The sequence below is a fragment of the Stegodyphus dumicola genome, chromosome 3, assembly GCF_044657685.1.
Source record: "Stegodyphus dumicola isolate Sdum_Otavi_A_Nest chromosome 3, ASM4465768v1".
NCBI classification, from domain to species: domain Eukaryota; kingdom Metazoa; phylum Arthropoda; class Arachnida; order Araneae; family Eresidae; genus Stegodyphus; species Stegodyphus dumicola.
In genome coordinates this window covers 40,264,108-40,288,304 of record NC_140770.1, presented here as the reverse complement: position 1 = coordinate 40,288,304, position 24,197 = coordinate 40,264,108, and the positions used below count along the sequence as shown (strand labels likewise).

At 31.2% G+C, this 24,197-nt stretch overlaps 1 protein-coding gene across 1 annotated transcript in view; it reads left to right on the top strand.

Annotated features, from left to right (window-relative positions):
- The window catches only part of LOC118182468 (peroxisomal acyl-coenzyme A oxidase 3-like), a 75,644-nt gene that overhangs the window by 9,907 nt on the left and 41,540 nt on the right, over window positions 1–24,197 (top strand). Inside the window, exons 6-9 of the mRNA XM_085812786.1 lie at window positions 131–227; window positions 2,491–2,673; window positions 11,258–11,380; window positions 14,826–14,946. Coding sequence (XP_085668912.1) covers window positions 131–227; window positions 2,491–2,673; window positions 11,258–11,380; window positions 14,826–14,946 — 524 coding nt within the window. The remainder of the gene's footprint in view (window positions 1–130; window positions 228–2,490; window positions 2,674–11,257; window positions 11,381–14,825; window positions 14,947–24,197) is intronic.

The following is a 24,197-nucleotide window of genomic DNA, read 5'->3' as shown; positions in this document are numbered from 1 at the left end:
GTTTCTTGTTATAACATTTAAGAAGTGAACTTGAAATTTGAATATATTTTATTTTTGCAGCTATAGCATTTTCATGTTTGTAACAGAGTACTTATACATTTTACTTCTATTTCATTTTTGAAACTTTTAGATTTATTTCCTTCACTAACTACAGAATACCAAGGGAAAGTTTGCTGAGTAGAACAGGTGATGTTACTCCTGATGGTCGCTATGTGACTCCTTTTAATGTAATGTATTTAATATCCAGCTTGTTTTGATATATCATATGAATTTTTTATGCATAAAATACAGCTAGCTATCATGTAGCTATATGTTAACAACTATTTAAAGCATCTTAATGGAAAGTTAATTATATTTTTTTTTCATTTTACTTATATATTTTTTCTGCGCCATTCTGTTACGTTTTTCATATGTATTTTAAATTTAATTAAAGAATGTACTCAAATTTGAAATAAAAATGAAAACAATAGAATGCCTTTTTAGATAGTCCTTTATTAGTTAAAATGAAGATTATTACATTTTGCACATTTTTATCCATTTCTTATGTGTTGTATATTAACTATACAGTAAAAATTCGACTATCTAGGAAGCTTGAGAAATACTTAATGCTGAATGAGTGAAAATTATGGATAGCTTAACATATAAAAAGTGCAATTCATCATAAAAAACTAAATTAATATAAGAAGAAATTTCGAGTAAAAATTTATAAAAACAGTCAGTTTATATTTTATCAATTTGAATATCAAAAGTCTAAATTAAAAATTATGTAAGATTTTAGGAAAGAAAAATGTATTTCAGACATAAAAGCTGATATATTTCATAGGCTTTAAACACCTGAAAGTAAAGCATCTTATTCAATCATGAAATGAAAGTTGATGGAAATGCCATTAACTTGCATCAGTTATTTTGGCAGAGGTTTGAAGGAACAGACTGCTTTTTTCCTTATTTAAATACTCAGCAGATACAAGGTGTAATTTTTCTTGTTACATGACCACCGTGTATTCCTTTTCAAATAAAATCATATACTGTGCCCATTTAATGCACACTTTTTTTAACCCTAAGATCTCATAACATAATTACATAAAGCCTAGGCAAGGATTTTATAATCGTGTTTTGATGTCATAGTTATCCCCATTAATGCTAAATTACACTGTTTTATGACAGTGTCTTATATATGCATCACAATGGTTTATAAGATTTTTTTCACTAATCTGCTTATTTTTTTGGAGGCAGGTTTGTGAAATTCTAAAATATTACAGTTAGTTGGACTTTTACTGTACTTATTTGTTCTTGATGTCTGTACTGTTTGTTATTTTTGTAATGGCACATACATATATATGTATATGGTTTTAATTTGATTATTTCTCATTTCTATCCTAAAAATAGTAAAATGCTTATAAAAATCTTTCTTTTAAAATCAGTGTGTGTCTAACAAATTAACCTTCCTCATATAAGTCAAGTGACACATAATTATGCAACAGCAAAATAGAATAAATGTTTTTATTAACTAATGTTCAGACTCAAATTTTTATTGACAAATAATAGTAAAGCATATGGCCTGTGAGAAATATAACAGTTTCACCGTTCTTAATATTGACATCTGTAGCATAAATATTTGCTTTTCTCATGTTTGCCTCTGTCTTGCTGACCTGTTAAAATTTTTGCTTGAAATTATTGAATACCAGATTCATCTTTCTATTACTTATGTTAATGTTGTTCTATTTATTTTATGATTTCTGCTTAAATAAAGATAATCTGTGAAAATTCATGATTGCTTATCAGTACAAGGCATTCAACAGCATTCTATTCATTTTGCTGTTTTCTAAAATTTTCCCTTTTTTTATGTATATATCTTCAGAAATAATGCATGCTACACACATTTCATATATCAGGTATAAGAAATTAAAGTACTAGATAGTATCAAAAAATTACATGAATTTTAATTTGCATAGAATTTATAGTAGGAAAATTAAGTGCTGAATTGAATTTCCATAAAAATTAATTGATTCTTCTGCAAAACTATGTACTTATATACATAACAAGGCCTATTCTATATACTTATATACATAACATGGCCAAAATTGTAGTGATATGCTAAAGCATGCTTGTAGCTCAAAGTGGATTCACGTATCAAATGTTACATTTAGGATATACAAAGTTTGAGCTTATTGAATAAATTGATAGTTGTGTTTTGTCTAAAAACTAAACAAAGTCATCATTTGCCATTAGCTGTTAAGAATTGTTAGCTAGTTTTAGTATTGATTAATACATCAAAAGAAGATATACATGTAGCAACTTAAACTGAAGTTTATAAAGATCAACAAGCATAATATTTATTTTTAAATAATGCAAAAATTTTTATGATATTCAAGCAATTATTATTTGTTATATTTTTATGTTGCCTTTTATATTTCCTTAAACTATAATGAAAATTTCCTTTATATTACCCAGTTTTTTAGTTTGATTATTATATTGTTGACTTGATTTTAGGATCCAAATAAGCGATTTGGTGCATCAATGGGAACGTTATCACTTGGAAGAGTGTTTATCATCAATATGTGTTTAACAAATCTTCAAAAATGTTTGCCTATTTCAATACGTTATTCAGCTCTGCGGAAGCAGTTTGGACCTGCTGGAAAGGAAGAATGGCCAGTTTTGGAATATCAACTCCAGGTAAATTATTTTCCTTCTAAATATACACAGTCCAGTCATATTAACGTGACCACCTGTCAAAAGCCAAAATAACCACCTTTCGGACTGCTGCGAGATGTGAAGAAAGAGAGTCAGGTTCTTTTAGATGTTTACTGGGATGTTGAGCCATTCTGACTCCAGTGTAGTAGCCAGCTGAGTTAGGCTACAAGTTTGAGTATCCGTGGCATAAACAACCTAATCGAGGTGTCCCACAGTTTAAGTCTGGGGAGTATGGTAATCTTATCCTGGTGCTCTTCGAACCACATATGTACACTGTGAGCTGTATGACACTTCACATTGTCATGCTGGCAGATGCCATCATTCTGAGAAAAAACAATTCACATGTAGGGGTGGACATGGTCTGTAAGGACAGATGCATATTTCTATTGATCCATCGTTAGAATAACAGAAATCTTTAATTAAATCCAAAAATGAAAAGGAAACATGTTGAAGAAAGAAATTGAATACATAAAGAAAATTATTCTTCAAAGATATGTACAGTTATTATTATGTAAATAACCCAATTATTTATGATTTCAGCCTTTACTATAATTTACCATTTCTGTTTCCTCATGTGAGAGTTACTGAGCCAGATTAAATTGAAATTAAATTGTATAATCTTTGACCACTAGTCCACACTTTTAATTTGAATTTGACTGTTCTTGTTTAATTATGTCACCATGAGCTGTAATTGATTTTGTTAGCATCAGAACATGTCTTTGTGTTTTAAGTTTTTGTCGAGACTTTTGGACTAATTAACTTTTACCAGATCAAGTAAACCTTCATAGGTACATTGTGGAGAGGTTGACAAGTTAGGAGATAACACACGCAGAAACTAGCAAGAACATTGGTTTGCATATTGAAACATAGCTCTAATTGTTAGAAAAGATGCTTAAAGAGAAGGAAATCAATATAAACTAGCAAAAATGTGTGGGAAGGCTTCAAATTAAAATGACAGATAAATATTTTGTTGAATGTTGTAACAAAACATAAATGTGTTGTAGCTTTTAATGTGTAATTATCCTAATTTCATTTAAGAATCAATGTCATAGATTACATGTATTTTAAACTGTGAAATTTTATTAGATTTTGATTTTAATAGTTTTTTTTAACAAATATATTTATAATATTAAAATAAAATTTAATAGTGGCCATGTAAATCCATAATGATTAAGGTTACTAAACTACATATTTAATTATTGATAATTAACTGTTTACCCTTAAAAATTATCTCTACATATTAAAGTGAGTTATTGCCTTTCATTAATACTCACTGTGGTCACAAGATAAAATACAAAAATATAAAAATTCAAGTAAAACTTATTATTCTTTGGATCTAGTGAGACTAGTGAGTGAGTAATACAAAACAACTTATCACCTCTGGTGCTTTAGTGGCTTATTGGAACCTTAAATTACTTGGGTTATTGGGTTACATCCCCTGGAACTCTACACGAAGCTACGATACTAACTGCATCAAACAGAGCCTGACTGACTTTCAATATTTGCCAACCGTGCCTACATCAGGCCTTTCGGATTTGTTCAAATCAGCAGGTCTCTCTCTAGACAAGCAGCAGCAGTAACAACATTCAGTATTTTGTTATGAATCATTCTGGTTATGGTCTTATTTTTTATTTTAACTTATGCTGTTTACATAAAATCTACCTGCTATTTACTAAACCTCTAGACAGACCAAGTATGTGACAAAATGAGACACACACACACACACACAAAAAAAAAAAAAAAAAAAAAAAAAAAAAAAATTGACATAAAGCTAACTATTTATAATATATAGTGTAAATATAAGTGTAAATGTCACTTATCTTCTTTCAAATATGTCCAACCTATTATAAGTGTAAAATATTTAATGCTACTTGATAAATTGCATGAAGTTTATTTTATTCTCAAACTTATTAACCCTTTAAGCGTGTAGCGTTTGCTCCTGCGCGTGCACTGCAGTGGGGACGATGACGAGGTGAGTTCGTCAAGCACGCTTAAAGGGTTAATAATTATGTTAATTAATTCATGTTTAGTAATAATGCATACTACTTAGGGATCTGTTTTATTTTTAGGATGGTATTACAAAAGTGAAATTCAGGCATAGATAATATTTTAAATTGAATTTATTCAGTTCCCATTTACTCATAGGTCCTCAATTTTTGTCATTAATGGTCCTTAAAATTCCTTAAACGTACTTAATATCCATGTGCAGAAATGTGTACGAACCCTGAAGCCAAGGGTCATGCCCTTTTGGACGTCAGATAAATCGCTCTGTTTCTGCAGTATGCCAATGATAACAGTGTGTTCTGATGTTCCTGTATGCCATGGTTAGGATGTAGGATTACGTGCTGTGTTCCTGCAGTCATAATATAGTTACTACGAGGAGCACTGAAAGTAAAGAAATGTGTGAGCTGGGCGATAGCTAAAGTGTAGAAGGGGGGTGTGACCAACATCACGTGATCACGAGATGACATCTGAATGGTGCAGTTCATTATGTTGTAAATACGATAAAATACAAAATACAAGGGAGAATATAAGATTAAATGCAAAATAATAAAACATAAAGTTCTTGATTAGATAATCACTATTTACATATGTACGAGTCTCAGGAAAGCTAATGCTAATGTTAAGCTGGAGAAATTAGTAGCAAGTCATAAGGCACAGGTCATGTGGGAGGCCACCCTCCCAAGTTCTGGCTCTGGTGAATGCTGCTGCATTTTTTTTAAAGTTAGAATTTGTGCAGTCAGACTTTGAAAATAATAAGCAACTATTTAAGTTAGAAAGTTCTGGTTGCTGTTTAGCATGAAAGCAGCGAAGGAACGGAGATGTCTATCTTCATCCATTTTATACTGAAAATTATTAAATTATCCATTCATTTTATGCTGAAAGAAATTAAATTTGCCTAGATGCTCACAATCCTTAGCTTTTCTGAAGAAATTCTTATTAGTTTTACGAAGGAAATTGTCCATAGTCTCAATTTTTAGGTCCTTGTGTAAAACTTCGTTGCATATAAAGTAATGTGCATTGATTATGAGTCTTAAGAAGCAATTTTGAATTACTTGAAGCTTCTTTAAATCAGACGCAGACACAGTGGCCCAGGCTGGTGAAGCATAGGTTGTTATTGGTCGTAAGATCGACAGATAGATAAGTCTCTTTTTCTCTAAACTAAGTTTGGATAAACGGCCTAACATGGGATATAGACTTTTCATGACATAGATCATTTTTTTTGTCTTACATGATTGATATAATTTGTCCAAGTCATTTTACTATTTAAAATCACACCAAGGTATTTTGCTTGAGTCACAACAGGGATAGGTTCGTTGAAAAGATTGAGTTGATTTTTGAGTTTCTTTTTCTTTTTCCTTCTGTGGATGGTAAGAAGCTGGGATTTAGAGGCATTAATTTGCACTTTCCAGTTCTTACACTATTCTTCGATGAGCGGGATGTGATCTTGAAGTTTATGGATGGCATGATTCACATTAGCAGACTTTACTGCTAATGCAGTGTTGTCTGCATAACACGCTAAGATGGAATTATTGCTGTGAAGAACAGTTGGAAAGTTATTTGTAATGCCGTCTGTTCCCGGGGCTTTCTTGGGGTAAGTTTTCTGATGATTTCAGTCACTTCTGCGGGATTAGTAAAATTTCTAATATTTCTAACAGTAGGAACATTAAGCCAATCTTTGATTTTGAGAAGCGTTTCTTTTTCAAAGTCTGAATTTGCAGACCAAACATTAGGAAGAAATTGCAAATGAGTCAGCTTTTTCTTATTTGGTTTTTCTTCTTATTAAAATGAAGGGGATGGTTGCTTGCATAATTAGTCTTCATGTTTTTAATTAATGTCCAGAAGGAGCTGTCTTTTATGCTAAGATTAACATTTTATCCACCCAAAGTTCTTCCTTATACTGATTGATAGCTTTACTGATCTTTTTATTAATTTTATTATAGTCTTTTTTGATTGCCGGGTCCCATGTCACATGATAGGATTTTCTAAGTCTATTTCTCTGTCTCATCATTTCTCTTATAGTTTTCGGCAGACGATAAAGATTTTCGCTAATAGCTATTTTTTTCACTAGCTTCATCACAAGCAGCTTGAATATGTGAGGTGAGTGAGTCGACTGCAGAGTCTATTCCAGTATCAGTGCACAAATTATCAAAATGAATAATTCCGTTTTTCATAAGGTTATCAAATAAGCACCAGTCAGTAATAGTTCTATACTTAGCACTGTTCTGCTTAGAAACACCAAGCGTAGCAATAAAAGGCAGGTGATCAGATGTCATCTCATGCATAACATTAAGTTGCATCGGCATAGTCATAGTAGTGAGAAGTATATCCAGAATGTCTGATCTTTCAATCCTGTCTGGCTGGTACGTGTACTCATTCGGTGCATAGATAGCTATCGGATGGTTAAGAATATAGTCGTAAAGTATTTTACCATCTAGATTACTGCATCGACAGCTCCATGCAGAATGCTTAGCATTTAGGTCTCCAGCTAAAATCACAGGGATGTCACTTTGGAGGAGAGTATCTAGTATCGAGTCACTGAGTCTACTGTTGGGTGGGTTGTAGAATCCACAAAAATGAATTTTACCATAAGAGGGAAGGGTGTGTTCTGATTCTCTCGGACATCCTTTATATATGCTCCGCTGCAATGTGCTGTCATCTGCCTTCTTTGATTGGTTATTTCACGTTGACGTCGAAAGTAGGTGGTGGGCACATTAATGTGACTGGACTGTGTATGTGGTTGTGCCTTGTTGTTATAATATGGTACAATAATATAAGGCAAATGATTTTTAATTCTTAACTATAAAATTTTCTCTAAAAGCAACAATTCCTGAAGTAATAGGATTATTATAACAATTTCTAGTAAGGATACTAATTGAGAGTCCCTTCTAGAATTTAAAGTAAGGTATTAATTTAATGTTAGCTTTTGTTTTGTTAACGTAGAAAAAAAACATGATTCGCCATTAAAACAAAATGAACAGTTAAATATATAATAATTGAATATTTTTATTAAATATTTTTAAAAATAGAAGCTTTACTGATATTCCTTAATGCTTCCTAATTGTGTACTAATATTCATAAATATTTTGCATCTGTAATGTTAACTATTTAGAATGAATGTGGAATTTTGTCATTATTTTTAATCATAAGTGTCTTTCTAATGGTTCTGAAATTTCTAAAAAAAGAGTTATGGCATTCTGGTATCTAGTATAGGGGACACCAATGATATTTTTAGAGGGGGGAGAAGATACTCATGATTTTATTATTAATTTTTATGTACATACTTGTATATAAGGCGATATTTATGCATAATAAAAAGTGTGCAGTTCCCTTGTCTTTCTGTGACCTAAAAAAGTATACTGACATAAATAGTTGTCATGAAATCCCCACACTAGCTTTCTAATATAGATTGATAGAAAAAGAGAAAGAGAAAAATTTATAAAATTTTATTATTTATAGTCAAGTCCTACTGTAGTATATTATAATATAATTAAAGTTTGGTTTGCTATTCGTAGTTTGCTGTAGCAAAGCCAACAAGAAAAATGGATTATCTCACAAGAAAGTTTAAAAATTGATGGATGAATTAAAAGAAAAAAGAAGGAAAGAGAAAGAGAGATTAGCATTGTACAATTATCATTTTTTCTCCCCAGTTTCACAATACAGTAAAGGCCCAATTATCCTGCATTCATCTAACCAGGAAGCTAAAATAACTGGAATATTTTAGAATTTTTGAAAACATTTTCCCTTCAAAAAATTTAGTAAATGAGAAATTTTTAATGCCATTATAGAGCTTACAATACTATTAACACATTTACATTATCGCCAGACAGTGTGATTAGCAGTAGTAGTAGATAAGCATAACACAGTCATAAGGAAGGTCATTTTTGTTTAATAATTAACTCTCAATAAGGCAGTTTAGTTTTTGTAAAGCATAATGCAAGTCCTTTTTTTCCCTGACATTTTGAAAAAATGCTTAGGACTGCATGGAGTATTTTCAAAGTTAAAGGATCCGAGCATCAAATAAAGTTGCGAAATGCAACTCTGAAAATGGATAAACAATGGCGATGTAATGTGAAAAATTATAATAAGCGATTTGATTTCTTTGTATGTCTTTATTACCTAACAAAATTAAGAATGATCCCTTCATTACTTCTGCTGAAATAATTGCTGACATGGCCGCCAGCTTTCATGTTTGGCAGGATTCCTGAAAACCAACCATCTGCCGATTTACTTGAGTTCAGCACAGGTCATACGACTAGTATTCAGTGATATTTATCTACTCAACCACTGATGGAGTGGAACATAAAGTTTTTTTGGGGGATAACCTAATAGTCTTATATTTTTAAGGGTTAATAATTTTTCAGTTAAAATTGGCAGAAGTTTCTGCAAAAATTATGAAAAATTTAAAAAGCATTTCAGTCAAATATGTACATAAAGTTCTATATAACCGAATTGCATGTTTGAGTGTTCACTGCAGCAGTATGAAATACCATTAAGTATGTAAGAAATTGGATGGGACTAAACTATTCTTTCATCTCTGGGGATTTGTTATAAATCAGATTCGCTATATCAGGGTTTGACTGTATTAAGAAAAAGAATGCAATAAATTTTTTTCTTATTTAAATCATACTATAAAGAGGCACATAAAATCCTTCTTTCTTACATCAGATTTTTTTTAATTATACATTTCAGTGCAGCCAGATTTTTAATTTGATATTTAATTAAAATGCTAATGTTGAGTGTGATTATTTTGTTAATAATATTCCATAGTATCTAAATGAATTGAAATGACAGTAGAAAGTGGGAAACTTTTTTTAAAAAAAATTTTTGTTTTAAAAAGTCTTGTTTTCTATTAAAAGTCTTGTTTTCTATTAAAAGTCTTGCTTTCTATTAAAAGGGTTACATAATTATTATGAACTGTTATTTGTTTATTATGGAATAATTATTATGTTAATAACATAAATTTCTTATGTAAAATATTAAAGAACATGAAGGTGATCATAGTGGATGTTTTAAAATTATCATGTATTTACCGTTTGACTTATTTGGAGACTTACTTGTACCGTATATTTAGACTTATTTGTAGACTTACTTGTACCATATATTTAGACTTATTTGTTATTAGACTTAATTGTTTTTATTCTGTTTTAGTGAAAAGTTTTGTTTTCTTTAAATCTAAGGTATTCTTCTATTATCGGGACCAGATTCAGAAATGTACATACGTATGCATGTGTATATGTATGTATATGCATATATGTGTGCATACACATACATACATATGTACACATATATACATATGCATACATGAACACAAGTATCCATCCATACATGCATATATATATATGTACATTTCGAAATCTGGTCCTGAAAACAGAAGAGTACCAAATCTACATCTTACTTTTGAATGAGAGAGCTCTGAAGTTATTATTCATTTATCATGATATAATTCTCATCATGCTGAAAAAAAAAAAAAGGGGTACTATTCGATTTTGAGTGCTGTAAAAAATTGCCAAACTATTGTTGATGTCAGTGCTGCCAAAAATAATTGTGGCAACTCTAACATAAGAAAGGAAGTATAACTATCTAAGATTGATGTTTTAATTTAGATGAAAGGTTAATTTCATATAATACTTTTTTATTATTATAATTTATATAAAAAAGGCTAAACATGACTGAATGGAAGCATAACAGTAAATAACTATTTTAGATCATTATTATAATTTATCTAAAAGTTGCTAAACATAACTGAATGGATGGCTGCATCGCTATTTCGCTACTTAGTTATTGCTAAAGCATAGTTTCATCTCGTTGGTTTTTCAAACATAATTTTCTATAATTAATGATGCCTTTTTTTTTAAAAAATTCTCAGTAAAGAGCAGAATCGCCCATTTATTTGTTTGCCGCTTTTTACAAGTGTAAAAACAATTGGATTTTTGTCAATTTTCTTTTACTTTTAAAGTGAAAATAGGTGGATGTATACATAGATAAAGTCAAGGGTGTGCGCAGTGCCATTTTTGTGCAATTCTGGAATTTTTTTAAAAGTGAAAATAGGTTGATGTATACATGGATACCGAGTATGGGCAGTTCTTAAAAATGCGTCAAGCAGTGGCTGATTCTGCATTTTACCCAAAATTCTATTGCACTCTTTTTATCATGGGCAATTCCCAAATTTTTAAATCCATAGGATATCAAAAAGAATTTAAAATCAAAAAAGGATTTAAAAATTAAACTAGTATTTCAATGGCGTCGTAAGAAATATAGAACTATATAAACTGACGCAATCTGAAATCAGCGCATACACTAGATTTGGTGTGCTGTTAAATGGGCGTGTTTGCTAGATTTGCTGCTTTTGCACATACATTTTCGCTGCAATTTTTTTACGGTCCTCAAAATGGAATAGTACCAAAAAAAGTACTCATGAAAAAAATTTAAGAAAAATTAAGTGAAATTTAGTGTTTAAAGTGGTGAATTTATTATACAGTTGCTTATTTTAATAGTGATATAGTTTGTTTTGAATATATTTTTGTTTTGATAGTTTTTTTAATTTACTTCTGATTACATTTAGCAATGGAGATTATTACCTTATCTTGCTGCTACTTATGTTCTTCACCATTTTTCTACATCTTTTAGTCGGGATTTTATAAACTTTCAAATGTCTGTTCTCTTTGGTGAAAAAACTCCTGAATTGGTAAGCTTTTCTTATTTTTTGTTGTTATTTTAGTTATTATATTTTTATAAGTTCATTTCTAGATAATACAAATAGAACACGTGTTAAAAATTTTCTCACTTTTTTATTATGGCAAAATAATTCAAGTTTTTTTTTGGGGGGGGGCTCATATATTTTCTTATAAAAAATGATTTGATGTCTTAAAAAATAAACTTGATTGTTAAAAATTGTAAAAATTACTGGGAACATAAAAAGGTATCAGATATATTTAATTGTGACCACTGAAATGTTTTAATTTTGATATTAAAAATAAATTTCAAGTATTATGAGAAATGTATCTTAAAGGGGAAGGAGTCGTTTTTGGGGGGAAGATGGTTTTAAAAATTTCTGAAGTATAAATTTTATCCTTATCATGGTAGTGTAATATATCTTGTAGGCCGATATGTCACAATACAATTACATTCATCAGATTCCTAAACTTTTTATACTAATTTTACTATTCACAGCCATTTGTGTGTTGCATCCAGGAATTCATAATAAATTAATCATCAAGTGGCTCCAAAAGCAGTTCATTTATACATTTGACATAACTTCAGATGATATTGTGTGTTTCAAAAATGATAACTCAAGCATGTTTGCCTGAGGTTTTATGTTTTAAATTTGCCAGATTTTAAATAAGTTATCTTTGATTAAAATGTAAGCAAAAGATAAAATGAAAGCATTAAATTTAGAAACCTGATTAAAAATGAAGTGATGCTAGATTCTGTCACATAATGAAGTTGACAGTGAAGTACACTAGATAATCTGTATTGATAAGCCAATTAATTTACTTTATAGAGTTCATCATATTTTATAAAATGAAGGGGAAATTAAGTAGGCAGACTTCAATGATTCTTCAGGGAATGAATATCTTAAAAATTTCTGAGTGTTTTTGAAATTATTAGACAAAATTTATAATATAAGGCTTCCCTAGGTCTCCCTCCCAATATACTTTAAATACATTTTCCAATTTTTTAAATATTATTCACTTAAATATTTCGGAAAATTAAGAGTAAGATAAATTTTTCTGAATTTCTTTTGGTTATATTATTCACTGCTTACCTACGTGATGATTTTATAATTTGTTAATACAACAATGCAAATGAATTATGAAATAAATAAAAAAAGCAAATTAAATCATAAGCAACAGATTATATCATAATTACATTAAAAATTATGGTCAAATCTGTAGTAAAAGAATGAGAATACAAAACTGATTTTTTTTATGTAATCATTTTGGTGTAATTTGGCAAATTTTTAACCCTTCTCCAAAAAGAGAAAAATGAAGGGGGGGGGTTGTATGATTTATAATACAAAATTTATTTATCACATACATATTTTATTCCCAAAATGATGATCCCTTTAATGATTTTGCATCAAACTGCTGCTCTCTTATTATAGCAGCCCCAAAATTTAATCACTAATCAACCAAAATGTAGCATGTAGCAAGGTATAAGAACACATTGCAAGATTTCGGCAAGATATCTTAGTTGATCAGTGATTCAATCTTTGGGGGCCATTATCATAAGGAAATACAGTCAAAAGTCGTTAATCCGGATTCGTCGGGACTTCGGCGATTCCGGATTATCGATTTTTCTGGATTATAGATCATCAGTTTAAATATGGTAAGATGGCATGCAGAAATTACAAAATTAAAAATATGAAACCGTAATTTATGAAATAAAGAACAATTATGATCTAAAGGGTATCCAAATTTACAAAAAGAAAAAGAGCTTAATATTTATTTGTTTACTTTATTAAACATTTCTTTCAATGTAAGTTGTTTAAGTTGCTTCGTTTCATGTAATAATGCTTTCTGTTTAATTCTATTAAACAGACATAATTTCTTGTTTAGTTACAAAGCTCCGCTGTTCAAGTCCTATAATTGCTGGGTCGAGAACACCGACTAATTTGTCAATCGAAATTTTTTCGTTTTCAATAACCTCTGTGTCACTTTCTTCACTATCGGAAGCGAATCATAATGACGAGGAATTTGATTCAAATCATATCAAAGACAGAGTACATCAAGATGAAAAATTACATTTAGTAAGGAATTATAAGCCAAATAAAATAAAAACATCTGCCCTGAAGATAAGGATAGTGCTGACAGATCAACTTCCAATTCATTGCCCGCAGCAGAGAATTCAGAATGGTTAGAGAAACAAAGGATATGCCTTTATCCATTTTGTGCAGCAATTCCACTTTTTGTTTAATATACTTCAAAACATACTTTCGCTTTGTAGATCCTTTACATATTAGCAAATATATATCAGAAATTCTATTTGACATAATCGAAAGTTCAAGCTTACTTTTATAAAATTGCTCTAACAGTCTGCAAAAAATAATAAGGCGGATTCAATTCGAAGATTAAGGAACAACGCAATCTGCAACATTACTGAATTAGATAATTTTAGCTTAGCTTATACCGTCCGTTATACATTAAACGTGCAAGCGTAAACGTATTATGCGCATGCGCACAGGCATATTCACAGCCGTAAAGGTCTTACGCGCATGCACAGAAAGTTTGTAGCTTTGAGGTTCGGATTATAGATCATTCCGGATTATGGGTGCCCGAATTAACAACGTTTGACTGTACCACATTTTCTTCCATTGCAGGTAAATTCCAGAAGCACATATTTTAAAATTTGTGCTAAGCCAAAAGATATCCTGACTTCTGTATAAACCCCTTGTGACCTGGAATGCAATTAAAAGAACTGATATGAAAATGGTGAATTTGCTTCTTAAAACTGAAAAATTGTTTTGCGCTTGGTTGCGATAGTATGATGCATTTTGAAAAATCTGGCGACTTCTAGTAAGATGATTTTGCTAATGTGTTGGTATCAAAGCTAGTTATTGTTATGTGCTAATGAAGTATTATTTGAAAAAATATGTCTAGGTATGTTTTCTTAAAATAAATTAGGAATAAACATAAGACTTTTATGGAAAAGCATAATAACATATCGAATGCAAAGTTCAGAAAATGAGAATCAGAAAGTAAAACTGTGAAAAAACTCTCCAGCTGTAATAGGAATAAGTAATGTAGAAAGGAGTAAATAACATAAATAACTCCCAAGCAGAAGCACTATTAAGTATAAATCATGGGAAAAAAACTTTAAAAAAGACTGTAAATAAACTGATAAACTTGCCTCACCTCTAAATACTTTTCATTAATAGACTGAGAGTTGAGAGTTTTGAGTGGAATAAATCCATCATACAAATCAACAGGTGCTGTCACCAGTAGCCGTCTTCTATAATACAACCATTTCCAAAGAAAATCATTATCATCTGGGATTGTGGGTGATGATCTTAAAGAGGGTTCATTACATTTTTATTTGTCATTCAATGGGTTATAAATATTGTTTAAACTATCATTGCTTATTGTTAATTGTTGTTCATGCTACATTATTATTATTATTATTTTGTCTAGTCTGAACGGGCTGCAGAATTACATGCTTTGTGTAGTGGAGCCAAACCTCTTGCAGGTTGGTTGGCTAGAGATGCCATTCAAGAGTCTCGAGAAGCTTGTGGAGGTCATGGGTATTTACAAGGTCAGTCATGTGATAAAATTTTATGGGCCTGTGGTGGTGACTTTGAATGTATTATAAGGCATATGCATGTGTATGTGTGTTGTCTTGCTTAAATATAATATTTTGTGCATTTATTTAGATATAGGCACACACATTCATTTTATTATATAGGCATAATACTTTGTACACAAACTTATTATTTTGGAAATTCTTTTCACCCAGATTTTGATTTTCGAAAACTTTATTCTGAGGTTATATTTTATAATTATTTTTTAATAATTCTTAGCTTAATATTTACATGATTTGCAAAATTGTTTTATTATTCTGAATAATATTTTATTTGGATTGGTTGCTTGCAGAACGATTGTATACGATTTGTATGGATTAAAAGTTTTGTTTATACTCGTATTAGAAATAAGTATGAAGGAGCAGAATCATTTCTGATCGTATCATTAGATAACAATCAGTGCACCCTTTTTCTTCAATGATTATTTTACTTAAATGTTTGGCAAAGAGTTACATTATGTTATAGAAAATAGATGATGATTATTTTGGCATTTAAGTGCAATTTTAAATCAAATTATTTAAAATTATCATCTTTTTATTGTTTATTGATGATAGCATTGTTTTAAATGGGTCACTTTTTCTCATTGGTAATCATGGATATGTTTCAATGCTTTTATGATTTGTAAATGAAAGAAGTAGTACTACTGTTCACTCTTTGATTCAGGTGAATGCTGTTTGCAAAGCAGGCTCCTGTATTATAGTGCTATCCCAGGATAATAAATTAGTGTGATTTTCAAGCTGGAGTTTGTTAGCATGTGTTGATGACTAATGGACAGAGCAGGGCTGTGTCATGAAATAAGATGCTGAAAGTCATGTCAGGAAATCCAATAACTGTATCATTTCATCTGTTAACATTTCTTGTGACATTTCTCTGTTAACATTTCTCATGACAAACATCATAGCATGAAATCCAATGAAAAAGATCCCAGCTGTAATCTATCCTGTGATCCCACTCTGAGTATCAAAGCTCTTAATTGTATTCCACATCGTGGTTGTCCATATATAAGACTGGTTGTAAGAGAGGTGGTTGATTCAGAAGTGCAAAAACATGTAGTGAGCATTTTTAAATGGATGATAGGGAGGACTTTTTCAGAACAAAAAACTTAGAAAGATGACGAAATAAATGGGGGGAGGAAAATTAAGCAAACATAAGCTGTTAAACAAGTGAAACAAAGTTAGTGGGGGATTTAATCTAGTAATTTAAGAATTGCTAGCGGTCTCTTACAGTTTCTATTTCTTCAATGATTGTAGTTCAGAGTATGTGCGAGGAGGATTCTGCACATATTGTTACATATATGTGGCAACACACTAGTTGCTGGTCAAACTGAAGTGAAGTAATTGTCAGTTAATGTTCGTCTGGAATAAACAATGTGCTATGTGAGAGAGTTGTAATGAACTTAATTATAGATCAATAAATATTAATATGATTAAAACATGGCGTAGTCGTGTGGAATAGTATTACAACTAGTTGCCAGGCAATCCCCTTGGTAGTTTTTCCTCTCAGCAGATGCAAGATGGAATTTTGTCACTCACCGCAAGGCCTAAGTTTCGACGGCAATGTGGCTGAAAACTGGCGCAGATTCAAGCAGCTGTTCCAGATTTATATGAAAGCTTCAGGAAATGCTTCAAAAGATTCAGATGTGAAAGTTGCTTTATTTTTAAATGCCGCTGGTGAGGAATCAGTTAAAGTGTTCAACACGTTCAATCTTTCAACAGGAGATCAGGGTAACTATGAAAAAGTGCTTGAGAGGTTTGAAGCTTTCACGACGCCTAGAACAAATGTTGTGGTGGAGAGATTTTTATTCAATAAGAGAAAACAAGAAGAAGGGGAACTTTTTGATTGTTTCGTGACTGACCTGAAAAAACTCGTAAAATCTTGCGAATTTGGTGAGCAGAGTGACTCTGACATACGTGATGGCATTGTCCTTGGAGTATCAGATGCCAGTTTACAGGAGAGGATATGCTGCGAGAAAATAATCTGAGTTTGGAAAAAACAATTGAATTAGGGAAAGCAGCTGAATTGAGCAAAGCTCGTGCTCAAACGTTAAGAGAACACAATGTTGACAGCGTAACTAGAGAAAAAGTGAAACAACATCGAACAGGAGGAGCCAATGCAGCCTTAGCAGTGAGGAAGCACAGAGGATGGAGTGATGATGCTTCAAATACTGAGACATCTTTATGTAAAAAATGCAACAGACATCACGTTAATGGACAGTGTCCGGCATATGGAAAAAAATGCTTTAATTGTGGCAAACTAAATCACTTTTCGACTGTGTGCAGACTGAAGCACGTCCAAAATGTTTTTCAGCATGAGAATGCAGATGTATATAGGGAATCTGATAATGAATTCTTCGTGAATTGCATAAATGTTCAAAGAACTAAAAGTGTGTGCTCAACATCGTCTACAAAAGAGTGGACTAAAACTATAATTGTTGAAGGGACAACTGTGACTTTTAAGTTGGACACAGGGTCTGAAGTGAATGTTTTGCCTGTGAAAACTTACGAAACACTGAGTGCTAAGAACTCTAATCTTATTTGAAACAAGTGTAATATTGTATTAGAAGCATTGGGTGGTCCAAGGTTTGAACCTGATGGGTCATTAATGTTACAATGTTCCTCAGATGGTGTGGATCATACTCTAGAGTTTTTAATTGTTTCTAGCAAGCATATACGTCCATTATTAGGAATTGATGCATGTGTTAAACTTAATTTAATTCAGTTTATAAATAAGGTTGGAATATCAATTAAAGGTAAGTTGGATCAGTATACAATTGTTTTATTTCCATCTAAAGATCAATTTATTATTAATAATTCAGAAGTGTTTGAAGGTGTGGGGAAATTTAGTGAATTGTGTAAAATCATGGTTGATGATCAGATAGCTCCTGTAGTGAGATCACCACGTAGAGTACCACTTAGTTTAAAACCTAAACTTGAATTAAAATTAAGCGAATCAAGGGCATTCTTGCAAAAGTTGATCAACCTTTGAACTGGATTAGCAATCTAGTAATAATTGAAAAAGCTAATGGATCCTTAAGAATATGCCTTGATCCTCAAGATCTTAACAAAGCTATAAAAAGAGAACATGTGTTGATTAAACCTAAACTTGAATTAAAATTAAGCGAATCAAGGGCATTCTTGCAAAAGTTGATCAACCTTTGAACTGGGTTAGCAATCTAGTAATAATTGAAAAAGCTAATGGATCCTTAAGAATATGCCTTGATCCTCAAGATCTTAACAAAGCTATAAAAAGAGAACACGTGTTGATTCCAACAATTGAGGAGATTTTACCAAAGCTATGTAATAAATCAATTTACTCTGTTTTGGACTTAAAGGATGGGTTTTTTTCAAATAGTGTTAGATGGAAATAGTAGTGATCTTTCTACTTTTAGCACATCATTTGGATGCTATAAATTCTTAAGGCTTCCAATGGGTATTTCCTGTGCACCTGAAATTTTTCAGAAATGCAATTTTGAAAACTTTGGTGATATACCAGGAGTATTGGTCTATTTTGATGACATCCTCATTGCTGCTAGCACTATACAAGAACATGATAAAATTTTAACAGAGGTCATCAACAGAGCTAAAAAACTCAATATTAAATTCAACAAGCAAAAACTTCAATATAGGGTTAGTGAGGTTAAATATTTAGATCATTTATTTAATGCATCGGGCATGCGACCTGATCCTGATCGAATTAAAGCCATTACTGAGTTACAGGAACCTCAGAATAAGCATGAATTACAGCGTGTTTTGGGAATGTGTAATTATTTGAGGAATTTGTACCGCATTTTTCAGAGAAAACAGCCATATTAAGGGAATTTTTGAAAAACAAAGTAAAATGGCAGTGGTTACAGCTACATTCTAAAGCATTCAGGGAATTAAAAAAATTAATTTCCAATGCACCTGTGTTAGGAATATTTGATAGCAGTAAACCTATAACTATACAGGCAGATAGTTCTAAAGATGGGTTAGGCTGCTGCTTATTGCAGAATGGGCAACCAATTGCTTTTTCGTCTCGGAGTTTAAGTAATGCAGAAAAAAACTATGCTCAGATTGAGAAAGAATTTCTTAGTATTTTATTTGCTGCTTATAAATTTCACTATTACACTTATGGTAGAGAGGTAGAAGTGCTTACTGATCATAAACCATTAGTTTCAATTATGAACAAAATATTGCTAAAGTGTTGTCAAATAAATTGCAGAGGATAAAAATTAAGCTCTTAAAATATAACTTAAATATTTACCTGGGAAATATATGTATATTGCAGATTTACTGTCACGTTCCTTTATTGATACACACACAAATGAAAATATAAATATGACAGAGATTGTTCGTACACTAACAAAACAACTGCAAATGTCTGAGAGTAAGAAAAGGGAATTTCAGAAAGCTACATTAGAAGATGAAGGGTTAATGTTAGTGAAAGAATATTGGCAAAATGGATGGCCTTTGAGTGTTGATAAAGTTTCCAAAGAAGCAAGATCTTATTTTTAATTTAAAAATGAGTTGAGTGTTGAACAAGATTTAGTTTTTTTTAATAATCGAATTGTAGTACCTGTTGCATTAAGAAAGTGTATGTTAACATTACTGCATGAAGCTCACTGTGGGATTGAAAAATCAAAAGCTAGGGCTCGACAAGTACTATTTTGGCCAGGAATCAACAGTGACATTGAGAATATGATTTCTAAATGCCTAATTTGTGATAGGTTCAGGCCTCAAACAGTAAAAGAACCTCTTGTTTCTCATGAAATTCCCAGTTTACCTTATGAAAAGATTGGTGCTGATATCTGTGAATATGCGGGGAAAAGTTATCTAGTAAAAGGCTGTTACTTAACTAAATGGGTAGACATAATTCCTCTAAAAAAATAAAAGTGCAGTGGAAGTTACTAGTAAATTGAAATCGATATTTGCAACACGTGGAATACCCAAAACTTTAATTTGTGATAACGTACCATTTAATAGTTGGAAAATGAAGAGTTTCGCAAGGGATTGGGGATTTGAAATAATCACTAGCAGTCCTCGATATCCTAAATCCAGTGAATTTGCAGAAAGGTTGGTAGGTATAGCTAAGAGTTTATTTAGAAAAGCAGGATTAGAGAAATTAAATGAGGCTTTACTGGAATATAGAAATACTCCAATTTCAGGTATAAATTTATCACTAAGTCAAATGCTATTAAGTAGGAATTTAAGAACACGATTACCAATTACACAAACAGAATTGAAACCAATTGTAAAAGATCAATATAGAGAAAAGGTGAGGAGTAAGCAGAAACAGGCTAAAATCTATTATGATAAGCATGCAAGGGGAAGACCTGAATTTATTCCTGGGGAAAAGGTAATGTTGAGATGGGAAAATAAATGGGAGCCTGCTATAGTTTTAAAAAAGCATTCAACTCCTAGATCGTATTGGATTAGAACAAAAGATAATAGGGTAATTAGACGGAATAAATTCCATTTAAGAAAAACTAAAAATCAGAATTTAGTGACATTAGACTATTATGATCTATGTAATGAGAATGAGGGAAATATAAGTAGTGAACATCCAAAAATACATAATGATCCTCACCATCAAAATAATAGCAATAATATTAATCGTGATTGTGTATATAAAACAAGAAGTGGTCATAATGTATATCGACCATCCAAATATAATAATTATGTAATGCATTGATTCCTATGAGTTTCCCAAAAGAGGAGAGATGTTACATATATGTGGCAACACACTAGTTGCTGGTCAAACTGAAGTGAAGTAATTGTCAGTTAATGTTCGTCTGGAATAAACAATGTGCTATGTGAGAGTGTTGTAATGAACTTAATTATAGATCAATAAATATTAATATGATTAAAACACATATAGGATTTTTTTTGACAGAATTTGTTTCAAATTTCTATCATAAAGTTGTGAATTTCACAAATACTTAACTTGTGAAGAATTGCATCACTGTGTAGGAAGCAGCAGCAGTTCATTGCATGTCTCAATGTAATATTCTGAACTGCTTTAAGTTTGTTAATGGGAGAATAACATAACCATATCGTATATGAATACGTTCCCCATATTGGGTGTGTGTATTTAATTATGGCAAAGCACACTAGGGCTATCTGCCTAAGGGAAGGGATGCCTTCGTGGAGGACTTTCTAAGGGAAACTGGCTCGTATACATGGTGAAAACCACGAAAACACCCATGCAGCCAGCCCGTTCTCGGGATTCGAACCTCGGACCGAACTACCAGTGTTCATCAACTTTTACCGCTTAGCCGCTGGTGGGCCTTCCCATATTGGGAAAGCATAGGTAATAATGGGATACATCATGGCCTTATAAATTAGTATTAGAGAATGTATAATATCAGTGATGCAATCAGGGAATCCCAGATTTATGGGTTTGTATGTAAGGGCCAGCAGTCAGGTATTGTTATATGGCTTCTCCACATAAAAAATATTGCACCAATAGTTAATTTGTCTTGATGTCCATGGGAAATCATCTTAGTGACCCAATATGTTGAATTGTAAAATGTTTCCTTGGGAACCCAAATCATTCTGTGATAATGTTATTTCTGTCTGCATACTAAAATAGTTTTTTCTGGATTACCTATTAGACCACTTTGCTTAATGCTGACAGCAAACTGATTGGTTAATAAGAGACTGGGAGATTTTCTTGGCTTCAGGGTTGGCGTGATTATTGCAGTTTTCCAGATTTGGGAGTAATATCTCATTTTTAATGTATAGTTGATAAGTTGGAAAATCACATGCATGCACATATTATTTTGGAGCATGTTGTTCGAAATCTTATCAATTCCTGAGCTGTTCTTTGGTTTGATTTTTATCAAATATATAATTATATCTGATATTCAGACTAGAAGCATATGTTGTTAGCATTGTTTGTATTAGTTAATTTATTGTTGTGAAATGATAAATGTTTCAAGCCTTACAGTTTCTAATTTTCTTTAAGTGTGCAAGAGATGTCATTTGTGTGAAACTGGGTAGCATAATGGTCGGCATGTGACTCAGCTATCTCAGTCTCAGTTTATGCAATTCATTGAAAGCCATTAAAGGACAGAATGTTTTGTGGTATCTTTTAAACTTGTAACCTTCCAAATAAAATTATCATATGGGAAAAGTGATTATAATTTGTCCCATTCAAGTTTCATATATTTTTTATGAGAAGCTTGACTTTATGGTTCATTCTGTTAAGCACAGTTTTATTTGAAGAGTCTTTGTACTGCTGCCGGGTTTTTACAAGCAGCATTCATGTGCTTGAAAATTCCATATCTGGGAATTTTGGTACATTCTTCTGCCCTGTACCTCTTTACTATTATAATTAAATGCTTGAAATATTTTTTGGGAATTCATTGTGTACAGCAGGGATGTCAAACTCATAGGTACACTTGGGCCAAACAAACAAGGTTTAACTTAAGGCGGGCCGGGGGGGGGGAAATCAATATTCATAGAAACATAGATTTATTTCAAATAATACAATAATAAACATATATATATATATATATATATATTTATATAGAAAAGAACAAGAAAAATTTAATGTTTACGTCCTGATACTTGACATCTCTTCTCTGCTATTATCTTTCCTATTTCGGGAGAAAATTTGCAGTGATAACTTTCAACGCTGACCCAAGGTGAGCATCATTAATACGGTTTCTAATAGGAGACTTATTACCTTTCATGACTGAAAATAACTGCTCGCACCGATAAGTGCTACCAAACATGGAAATAATTTCATATGCGAATTTTCGAGTATTTTCAAACCTGGCTGGTAAATAATTGTAAAATTCAGGCACGCCCACTTCAATGAATTATGCTTTCAAATTTGAGTTGCATTGAATCTCGATCACCTCCATTTGCATATGGCTGAGTACTGAGTCAATACTTATTGAGAAAATCGAAGAAAACAAAAAAAATTTGTCTTCGAGGGAACTAAAATCATTAAACCTCGTTTAAAATTCAGTTGTTAAATTTGCAATTTTTTCTGCATATTTTTGATACGAACAAGTATCATCTAAACTTGATTTGTTCATGCTGCACGTCGGGAAGTGCATCAAATCTACATTTTTAAGTTGTTTTTCCCAAAGAACTAGTTGACATTTGAATGCTTTAATTATGTCAAACATGTTTGTAATGATATGATCTTTTCCTTGTAATGATAAATTTAAATCGATTAAGTGTTTGATTATATCAACCAAGAAAGATAAATTTTGTATTCATATTGGATCGTAAAGCAAACTTACGTCTTGATTTTTTGTTTTTAAAAACTGACATATTTCTTCTTTCAAATCCCAGAATTGTTTGAGAATCTTGGAGCAAGATAACCAACGTACCTTGGTATAGTAGGACAAACCCGAATATTCACTATCTACCTACTCCTGATTGTGTCCTCTTCTATTTCATTAACAATGAAATCGCTTAAAAGCTTTTTAATTTAAATCTATTTGGCAGATCAATGCACTAAGTTTAAGCCTTAGAAACAAGAATATCTATTCATTCTAATGAACCACAATAATATTCATATAATAATCCTAATAATAAAATTACAACAAATATATAAAATACTACCACTCCTATAATATCTTTTCTAATAAATGGTACTGGTAATATTAATGAAATTTCTACATCAAAAATTAAAAATAAAATTCCAATTAAAAAAAATCGATAAGAAAAAATAAATCGAGACTCTGATTTTATATCAAATCCACATTGATATGAAGATAAAGTTTCTATATCTATTTTTATTTTATAAGATATTAATAAAAAAACAAAATATACTATTATTAATAAAATCAAAATAATTATTACTACTATTATATAAATAAATATTAATTTCTCTTTTTAATTGGAAATCAAATGTACATTTTTATACTACATTAATTCTATTTTATTCTATGCACCTCATCAATAAACTACTGAAAATAAAAATAATCATACGACATCAACAAAATGTCAATATCAAGCTGCAGCTTCAAAACCAAAATGATGTCTTCTAGAAAAATGATTTTTTTCAACACGTACTCAAATTACAAATAAAAACAAATTTCCAACAATTACATGAAATCCATGAAATCCAGTAGCTATATAAAATGTTGAGCCATAAACTGAATCTCTAATTCTAAATCCTGCTATATAATACTCAAAAGCTTGTAATGATAAAAAATATAATCCTATTATTCATGTTATAAATAATGATTTTCTTACATTTCCCC